The sequence below is a fragment of the Cricetulus griseus genome, chromosome 3, assembly GCF_003668045.3.
Source record: "Cricetulus griseus strain 17A/GY chromosome 3, alternate assembly CriGri-PICRH-1.0, whole genome shotgun sequence".
Classification (NCBI taxonomy): domain Eukaryota; kingdom Metazoa; phylum Chordata; class Mammalia; order Rodentia; family Cricetidae; genus Cricetulus; species Cricetulus griseus.
The window spans coordinates 66924771-66935364 of NC_048596.1; the positions used below are offsets into that span (position 1 = coordinate 66924771).

The 10594-nt window shown below is 46.5% G+C and overlaps 1 protein-coding gene across 4 annotated transcripts in view; it reads left to right on the forward strand.

Moving 5' to 3' along the window:
- The window catches only part of Adam12 (ADAM metallopeptidase domain 12), a 315670-nt gene that overhangs the window by 257877 nt on the left and 47199 nt on the right, over positions 1 to 10594 (forward strand). For all 4 annotated transcript variants that reach the window (XM_027409112.2, XM_035442147.1, XM_027409111.2 and 1 more), the window contains one exon: positions 5688 to 5865. In XM_027409112.2, coding sequence (XP_027264913.1) covers positions 5688 to 5865 — 178 coding nt within the window. The remainder of the gene's footprint in view (positions 1 to 5687; positions 5866 to 10594) is intronic.

Below are 10594 nucleotides of genomic sequence, written 5' to 3' on the forward strand. Positions count from 1 at the left end.
CCCTCCCATATGAATTAATCAAGATAATCTCTCACAAGCATGGTCACAGGCCAGTGTGATCTGGGCAAACTCCCTCGGATGACTCTAGGCCATGTCAAGTTGACAGCTGAAGGTGACTAGGACAGTAATAAAGAGAATGTTCGAGAAGTAAAAGGTGACTGTGCTCCTACAATGTTGCCTGTGAAATAAGAATCACTGAATGGTAAATTTAAAATGACTTAAAAGGTGAATTTCATGTGTTTGTGAATTTTGTGTCAAGTAAGCTGTTATCCTGGAAGGACATGGGTGTTGGGACCCTCCTTCATCACTCCCACTCTGTGGGTCTGAATGGGGTCTGGGAATGGCATCCCTAATATGATGGTGACGCTGCTGCTCCCCACACTTTGAGAACCACTGGCCTAGGCACATGTTGGCCTAGGCTGGTCCCTAGCCTCTGAGTCTGTGCGTCAAATGTATGCTGATCACTTGCTGCATTTCAGCTGTTAATCCTGGGTAATCCAATGCTGACTTAGGCAACAAAGGAAACAGGGTGGCTTTTAATCACTGAACTTGGAATCAAAAAATGTGTTCAAGCCCAGAGTCTGTCAGCCCCTAACTAGAAACTCATCCCTTTGCAAATGGGAATAATAATTCTCCTTGGGTTGTTTTGAATGGATGGTTAGACCAAAATCTAACTTGGCTAACTAGTCTTGGGAATTTATAATCTTGTAGTGTGAAGACTGTGACAGGAAAAAGAATGATCAGTTGACAGAATTAACCTGTGGTACCCAGGTTACAAATAACCATGTGCCCAAGGGCTTGACAATTCTAGGACCATTTCCTGGGAATCCTACAGGATTTAGAGAAATGATTGGAAAGACAGAGGCAGCATTGGGCAGTCAGACATGAAAGGGACTTGACATGACTTACTCCTGAGAACACTGGGCAGTACTAAGGCTATATCTGAATTACCATGCCCTTGGCTTACAGCATAATGGACACTTGCAAACTACTTCTCAAATGGCTGTACAAGTAACTGAGGGTTGTAAAGACAGCATCCAGATCAGCTGTCTGCCATCATAGAAAGCTCAAGGGCAGCACACTAGGAAGCAGTGATGCATGTGGCCTTGCTGGCATTCTCAGCATCACTTCCCTGGTGTGGCTAAACTGGAGTGACAGCATCCATCAGTGGTCACAGAGAACAGATTATAAGCCTAACTCAGGGTTCACTGGCACATTGTTCATGCTATTAATCAAGGAATCTATGATGCCATGAACCAGCAGTCCTTGGCTATGTTTGCTGGCCACTAAGCACCCAGTGGCCCTTTGGGGTATAAAAATTATTCTGATTTGTGTAGATCCGAATAGTATTGTAATGAGAACAATGTAATGTTTTGGTTCTGTTCAATTTTCCTTCCCTTTTGAGACCTGGAATAACTTCAGGTTATTAAACTTTATGCAGGGAGTGGAGGTCAGGGCCCATTAGCTTTACGTTTCAATGCTTTCTTAGCACTGAACAGTAGTCCACTGAGCACCTTGGTGGCTTAGGGCAAATGTAGTTTGCTGAAAGTTGGGAAAGGGAAAGTGCCTCCATCAAGACTGTGTCAAATATAATGTCACCCTCTAAATGTCTCTGTGGGAAGTACTCCTGGGTTTGCTAGACAGCAGGCCTGCCTCCTCACAAAGTCACAAAACCTTCTGGGTTTCTGGCAGGCTGGTCCCCATCATCTTTGCTGCATGAAGAGATGAGTGAATGTATTTGTAAAACAGACTGGCAAAGCGCCATGGGTAAGGATACTCTGGTGTCTTCTCATCATAGCAGGACTTTGTCCTTGGCTGTGAATGACAAGGTCTGGCTGGGAGAAGGGGCTGCTTGTTTACTGATGAATATTCCACCAGGAGTAACTGCCACCTGTGCCCATGGTAAGCCCTTCCCAGATGTGTCCATAGTCTTTCCATCTTGCCCTCTGGAGAGACTCATTTGCTCCCTTCACAGTGAGTTCTTGTTGGGGGTCTACCCTCTCTAATAGCTCAGCATGCCTCCCGTTACTTAGTTACCTCAATGTTTTCCTTCCTAATGGGCTTACTTTGTTCCCTTATGTCCTCACCTCTCTGCCCACCCACCCACCCATGTGCCCGCCAGAACAAATCTCCAGGGACCTTGGCATCTGTGTGTGTTTTATGTACTTCCCTAGCCTAAAATCTACTACAAGCTTGATACCTCCTCAGTGTGGAATATTTTTGGAATCACTGCATGCTAGAGTCACATTGCTTTTCTTCCTCTAAATGCCCAAAGAAAGCTCAAGAATAAGCTATCAGAAGGAAATAGTCAGTGGTCCCTTCCATAAAGAATCACAAAAAGATGAATCAGGAAAAATTGTCTACAGGCAGAAAATGTCCCTCAGCCCCATCACTGTTTGTCATCCAAAGAGCTATCACAGACAAGGGTGTTATGAGGGCTTTCTACCAAGTGCCTCAGGGTTACAGCATTTGACCAGCATGCCTGGTTACCAATCAGTACCAAAGAAAAGGAAAGATGGCTTGAGGAAGGGCTATGGGTACTGGAGAAGGACCCAAAGACCCCAGGTTGGAGGAGGAAGTTGTGTGGGCTATGGCCTGAGTTTTATCAAGCAAGACTGGGAAGGCCAGAATACTTAGGCTTTGGGGTGAGGGCAACCTCTGTGATATGTGTGAGTGACCCTCAGGGTCAGAAACTTTATTAAAACCTTACCTGGTATCTCCGGACAGTGATGTTTTGTGGTTCCAACAGAGGCACCCTAAGGAATTGATGCCTGCAAGTCAGAGGACAGCCTTGTGTATTGGTCCTCACCTTCCACCTGGCATGATACAGGACCACTTGGCTTTCTACTGACTACATCAGGCTACCTGGCCCACAAGCTCCTGGGGATTCTCTTGCCTCTGCCTCCCTTCTTATCATGGGTGCACTGGGATTATAGACACACACTACTGTTTAACATAGGTTCTGGGGATGTGACCTGAGGTCTCCACACTTGCATTGTGAGCTCTATACCCACTGAGCCAGCTCTGTAGCACCCTGTCTCTTCTTCATGGCCAAACCTTCCCCTCAACTTATCTTGGAGTCTTTTCTAATTGGCTGGGACACTCTCCAGGGACTGGTCTCTTCTGGAGAGAGCATGTCCTAACCTGTTCCCTCAGCACCTGGCTGTCTATGACTGAGAAAGAGCTTCAGGCCCCAGGGTCCTCATGGAGAGGCCCTCTCAAATGGAAGAAAAGGTCTGCACTTGACCTTGGCCAAGCAAAGGAGAGTTGCCTTCGGTGCCTTGTGTAACCCACTGGTCTCTTCCACACCAAGCCTTTCTAAATTGAAAGTATAACATTCCATTGTTCAGTGTTCTGCATTATTTTGATACCAGCATTAATCTCTCTGCCAAGGAAACTTACAAAGAGTCCAAAGGGAACTCTGTCACAGTCCTACCCATCCATCTCAACTTACCTTCCCATCTGCCAAGGCAGGGCTGGACTTCGTTTGTTTATGTGTGGTTTGAATTCTTCTCCAGTTAACCTGAGAGTGGTGGGAGAGGAGCAGAGGAATGGTGTCATCAGCTTGGCTGCATGAATCCTCAGGACCCAGAAATATTGCCAAACTAAGTCATGATGTGGCAGTTTCTCTGCTGTATTTAGAGAGCTGTAGCTGCTTGTGTTGGCCTGGCCAGTTGATTGAGATCCAATCAGAATGTCATCCTGTAACTGTCTCCATGGGGAGGTACGCCTGGGTGTGCTGGACAGTAGGCTTGCATCCTCACTAAGTAATAAAACCTTCGGGGTTTCTGCCAGGCCTGTTCTTGTCATCTCCAATACCTCAAGAGATCAGAAAACGCTTGTGTAAGAGAAAATGGTATGCTCTGTGTTGGGCAACTATATTAGTCTGTTTTCTGCTGCTATGACAGAATGTTTGGTGATGCATAGTATATAAAGAAAAGAGGTTTATTCAGCATATAGTTTAGAGTTTGTTCAAAGATGTGGTGCCAACATCTGTGCCACCCTAGTGGGGGCCTCGTGGCAAAGAGTATCACAATGACAAAAGGCATGCAAGAGGAAGCAGTCACGTGGCAAGACAGGAAGCAAGAATGATTCCATAGCCAACTTTGTTCTTTAAATGTCTGATTCTAGTGGGAACTAATCAGGGTCTCTCAAGAGCTACATACCCTACCTTCCAGGAGGCCCCACCTGTGCAAGGCCCCTCATCTCCCAGCAACAGCTCACTGGAGCCACTCTTTGGGTATCTGGCTCCTGGGGAGCCCACTAAACCATACTCATAACACTGGTCACTGTAGGAAAAAGTCCCCAGTTCTCTGCAGCTCACGGAAGTGTTTCCAGCCGAGAGGATACTCCGGGGCTCTAGGTTTTACTCTCTCTGGGAGTCAGGACCAGATACGACCTGAGGCTCCTCTAGCTCCCGGTCATTTGAGATAAAGGGAAAGGAAGTCTTAAGGGAGGAAGAAGTCGGTTCAACACCACAAAGCCAACACCACTTTTGCTCACAGCCCATTGCCAAGGATTAGTCACAAGGTCCACTAGGTGCCAAGGGCCTGGACAGCTCCTCTAGACCCCAGAAAGGGACCAGCACTCTGTGACTGACTACACCCTACCCTTTGGAGCCCTGGAATTTATAGGCAAGGCAAGAGCAACAGCTAGTGTTTCTAGACCACTTCCATTTGCTAAGAGCTTTGCCATGCAAAGACTGGCTTGTTCTCATAGGCATGAATGCCAATATCAACGTGATGTACAGTAGGACAGACCACATATCCCCTAGACCCATGCCATGGATCCTATAAGCACCATCATGTGTTCATTTTCCTCTTTGTACACACCAGTAAAGACATTGATATATTTCTTTGTTATAAGTTCTAGGCCCTGAGACTTCATTTCCTACAGCATCACCTCTGTGGTGGTTTAAATAAGAATGGCCTCGATAGGCTCATAAGGTTCCATACTCGGTCCCCCATTGGTGGAACTGTTTAGGGAGGATTAAAAGGTGTGGCCTTGTTGGAAGAGGGATGTCACTGGGGAGTGGACTTTGAGGTTTCAAAACATGGTTGCCATTTCCAGTCTGTCCCTATCTCTGTCTCTCTATGTCTGTTTCCCTGTCCATCTCTCTGTATCTCTTTCAGTCTCTCTCTCTCTCTCTCTCTCTCTCTCTCTCTCTCTCTCTCTCTCTCTCTCTCTCTCTCTCTCTCTGTCTCCCCTTGCCTTTCCCTCTCTCCCACTCTCCCTCTCTCTTCCTTCTGCTTGCAGATCCAGATATGAACTCTCAGCTATGCCTGCCATCATACCTTTGGTCCACCATCATCATGGACTCTAACCCTCTGAAACCACAAGCCCAATTAAATGACTTCTTTTATAGGTTGCCTTGGTCATAGTGTTTTGTCACAGCAATGGAAAAGAAACTAAGACAACCTCACTGGAGAACTATTAATAGCACTGTGATGTGACTTTGTCTAAAGCTATTGCTGTGAAAGTGTCAAAGCTATTTTGACAAAGCCCTTCTTCCTCACCATATGGGAATGAAAGCCAGCAGTGCCTCATCTGACTGTGTTTAAGCAAACTCTGTTCATTGAAATAGCTGTGAGCAGCTGTACATTGCTTCCAGAAGGCATCCTGGCCCATAGTGCCTGAAGACAGAAGGCCACTGGGGCCTGTGACTCACTGGGGCCTCTCCTTCTCAGGTTCCCATTCCCCATGGTGTTCAGCAGCTGTAGCAGGAAGGACCTGGAGGCTAGCCTGGAGAAGGGAATGGGGATGTGCCTCTTCAACCTACCAGAGGTCAAGCAGGCCTTCGGGGGCCGGAAGTGTGGAAATGGCTACGTGGAAGAGGGAGAAGAGTGTGACTGCGGGGAACCAGAGGTAAGGGGGCCTTCTCCATGGTGCCTACTGTTGCCTCTGGCTGGGAGGAAAGGGAGCTTGGGTGAGCTCAGGCAGCAAAATGAACATGCTAAAACCTGGTGATAAGCTCAAAAGATGCTCACTTGGTAAAGGGCTTTCCATGCAACCAGGAGAACCTTAGTTCCTAAAAACCTGCATGGAAAAGCTTGGTGTGGTCGTCCCAGCACTTGGGAGGCAGAGATAGGCAGATCCCAGAAACATACTAGCCACTCAGCCCTAGAAGTCCCAGTGAGAGATCTTATCCCATAAACAAAGTGGGCAGAACGTGAGGGATGATACTTAATGCTGACTTCTGACCAACACATACACGGGAGAGGAGGGGGAGATAATGAGTTGGTAGTGAGGATGCTGGTGTAATAGAGATTCTCTGGAAAAGTCCCATATGGCTACCTTGAACAAGCTCCCCATAGGGGGTGGCTTTCTGCAGTGTTAACCGTTTATAGAGTTATCTGTATCACTAGGTTTTAACAGGGGAGTGCCTTCTTCTCTATTAAAGGGTGCCCCATTCTTAGGGTGATGAGGATGAAAACAACAACAAAAAAAAGCATTTAGCTCAGAGTTTCTTGTGAAGCAAAGCTCTGGGAGTCCAGCTTCTAAGGGCTCCTCAGTCCCATGCCGTTCTCTCACAAAGCCTGCTGAGAAAGGGGAGGGTGGATAAGCAGCCCTGAGCTGAGTGCTTTCTGTCTAGTTGAGATTCTTCTGCAGCCTCCTCTGTGTGCGCAGCCGAGGTTCCAGAGGATCCAGCCTTTCAGCCTGTTAGTTCTCAGGAACAACAAGAGAAAACAGCCAGCACTGGCTTCGAGCACCATCCTTCCCAAACCCTGCTTTCCAGCTGATCTCTGGGGAGTTTCTTGTTTGTATAGGCCCAAGATGAAGCTGGTCAACATAAAACATGTCTCTCTCCACTCCCTAAATGGTCTTGAGAAAGAACAACAGAGAGAACACTGTCAACTCCCGGCATCACACGTGTCCCACACACAACTTGGAGGAGATGGCCTTCAGAGTAAATCAAAGCTGAGCATTTGTACAACAGGTGGGATGGAGCTCCTGCCATGAGAACATATGCAAGCCAGAATGGGAGACGGGTCTGAGGCAGGCTTAGCCAGGTCCATAGGTGGGCTTCATAACAGCTCAAGAAGCCCGAATCTTAGAGCGCTCCTTTGGAAGGAGGTACCTAGGAAACAAGGAAAGCTGGGATAGGAAGCCAAAGCAGCTTATGTATCCCTGTTCTCATCACAGGAATAATAGACTCTTTATCCTAGCCTGTCTCCAAGTCCCCAAGGAGGCTCCATGCCAGCAGGAATGCTCTTGTTCTCACAGGTTCTGAGAGAAAATGCACAGCACTGGGGGGTAGGGAAAATCAGATGGAGTGAGGAGAGATGGAAGTAGTTTTGTGTCCTTGACAAACTCAGAACTTATCCATGATAATGGCCTTGTCCACAGCGGTGGTTAATTTTGCTCACAGTGAGCAGGGAGCAGTTGCTGGCTAGGAACAAGTCCTAATTATAGTGCTACAGAATGGCTTCAGGATTAACAGAGGGAAAAGTGAAGCCATCATGGGGTAGCGTATGCAAAGGAGAAAAGTCCCTCAGAGGCCTTGTTAATTGCTTAAAGAAACAACCCAATTAGTTTAAATTACCCACATGTCTCAGGAGAGGCCATGTTGACTTAAGATGGTTTGTCTTTGATCTGAATGCCTTATAATTATTTATTAATGCAAATAAATCTGATGGTTCTTCATGGAATCGTGAATGCTGAAATTTGGGATGACTTCACTGGCAGCCATCCACCCCATTTGCCTCCATTACCATCTACCACCACAGCTGTCATCACTGCCACATCCGTTACCATCATCACCATCCTCTCCACACCACCATCCTCACACTGCCATCCCACCATTAATTGCCATCTCCACAACTGCCATCACTACCTTCAACATACCTGCATCACCACCCCACTCACTACTGCTGCCACACCAGTGTCACGATTGCTATCGCTACATCCTGACCATCATCATCAACATCCTCAGCGCTATCACCACCAGCACCGACATATCAGCAGACCCTTGACTTCCTATTGCCAGCTACGCATGCCCTGGTCCTTCATCTCCACAAAAGAATCCTACAGTCATGGACAGGTGCATGATCTCCCTCCAGGGACCTCACTACACTGTGGGGCAGTGTTGACTGTGACAAACTCCTCATTAGATAGAGCCAAATTCTGCTTTCATGTAGTTCCCAACCCAACTGTGGGTAGGGTCCTCTTTTTTTCATAAAGAGATTTGTTGATATTTTAAGAAAACTCCCTTCTCTTCATCGAAAGCACTTCCTCCCAAGAAATCTGCTAACATCACAGTGAACCTTGTGCCTCACTGATGAGTGTCATTTTAATGTACTTTTTAAAGTTTTAGGTCTAGATTCAGACATTAATTGTGCCTGGCCACGCACACTAGTTTTGTTCTCTTGATGTGCTAAAACACTCTGGCCACAGGTAACTTAGGCAAGGAAAGAATTCCCTTGGCTTACATCTCCAGGTCACAGTCCATCACTGAAGGAAGTTGGGGCAGGAACTCAAGCAAGAACATGAAGCAGAAACCATGGAGGAGCATTCCTTGTGAGCTCACTCTCAGGCCCATGCTCAGACAGCTTCCTTTATCAGAACCAGAACCACCTGCCCAGAGATTGGCACTATCCACAGTGAGCTGGGCCATCCTAAATCAACTCAAAGTCAAGACACCCCCCCACAGACATGCCCAGTCTGTTCTGGGAAACCCCTTGACTGAGACTCCCTACCAGAGTCATCTAGGCTGTATCAAACTTACCAGGACACCAAACTTCTTTGCCTGAGACTTTCATCCAAACCTACTACCTGGGCTCTTTTTCCTGGTCCCAGTGCCCAGGTCCTCCAGACACTCCTCCAGCTGTTAATCATGCCAAACCATGCATCCCCTGGCCCAAGTGGGACTCAGTATGTCACATCAGGGAAGCAGGGAATGACAGGTTAGTGTGATATACACCAGCACACAGCTGGAACAAGCCTGTGTGTGCTCTCTCACTTCCAGAAGTAAGACTGTGTGGTCCTTACACGGGTTCTTTAATGGCTTCGTTATTCTTATTTGGAGACCTGACATTCATTGGTTCTGTTATTTCTCTGCTGACTACTAAAATAGTAAATGCATCAATAGCCAAGGAATTTGTCTCTTCTGAGAAATACAGTAGTACAGAAATAGATTTGAGGTAGTTAATTGTTTTTACCTTCTGGTAGAAGGCATTAAGGATTCCCTGATAACCCACCTACCCTTCCATCTAACCAGGCTGGTAACACTGCCCCATCTCATTTAAAGTCAAGAGGATACCAGTCCCTCACACATCTTTTAAATGTCATTATCTTTCTCGTGTGATTGATCCCCTTTGAAGTCATTCCACTTGGCTATATTCCCATTGGGGCTGCTGCTTACATTTCTAGTGATTTGAGGGGAGGCAGGAGTCTTTACAAGTATTTTAGACCCAGATATCAAATGGCTGCTTTAACTCAGCATTGCAAAGAAGTGTCTGGCTCAGCTACTATAACATTAGGGAAGTCACTGAGACCATAGCAAGCCGTACAGCACTGCTGCACATTCAGTGGCACTGGTCCAGGATGCAATTAATGGGATCCTTAAGTGGGGGAAAGTTTCTAAACTTGTATAGAGTTGTAAGCCCATAAGCTAAAAACCCTTGCTGTCATGAAAGCTGCCGCAATGACTTCTGGTTGGCAGCTTTATCTTACTGTGTACATTACATGTCCCGGATGTTTATAAAGTCCTCAAACAGATTTAAAATTTAACAGCTTTGGAAGTATGCATGGTAGGAGCAAACATAAACACTACATGAGAGATCAGTTCATGGAGCTCCACAGTGGATGCTGGACAGGTATCTAGGGATGCACTAAATCTTCCCAAACACTGGCAGATTTATTAATCGCATCTATGAGAGTGATGAGAAATTCACTCATGAGAGATATTTTTTCCAAGATATTTTACTCTTAGACATGGATTGGATTAGTTTCATGCCAGCTGGTCAGAAGTTCTTCAGAATATATCAAAAATAAAAGAATGTTGAGACACGGGCAGTATTAAGTGTTCTGTGACATTTTCATCTAAATCGCACAAATCCCAAACTACCAGGAGGCTCTGAAGCTCATGGACTTTGTCTACTACACAAATGGGTGCAGACCTTCTGCTCAACCAGGCAAAGGGTGTTGATTCCCATCTCTCTTTGTCGGAACACCATTGGTCACATGGTACACTGTCTACTAAAGGAGTAGTAACTTTTCTTTCAGAGAGGGTGAGACATCTCAATTTTTAAGTGTTTAGATCCCTTGAAAATGGGCATGCTCAGACCAGGTGTGGTAGCATGAGCCTACAATACCCATACTAAGGAGTGAGAGACAGGAGGATCACCCACCAAGGGTTGGGGGACAGCATGTCTACAGAGGAAATGCCATGCCAGCCAGGCCCACATAGAGAGACCTTGTCTCACAAAACAAGAAAGGAGGCTGAGAATATAGCCCAGTTTGGAGTGTACTTGCCTTGCATCCATGAGTCCTTGGGTTTGATAAATATTTTAAGAGAAAGGGAAAAAGGAAAGGAGAAAGAAAAGGGGAGATAAGGGAGGGAGGGGGGAGAAAGGGGCCCAAAAGGGGAGGGAGG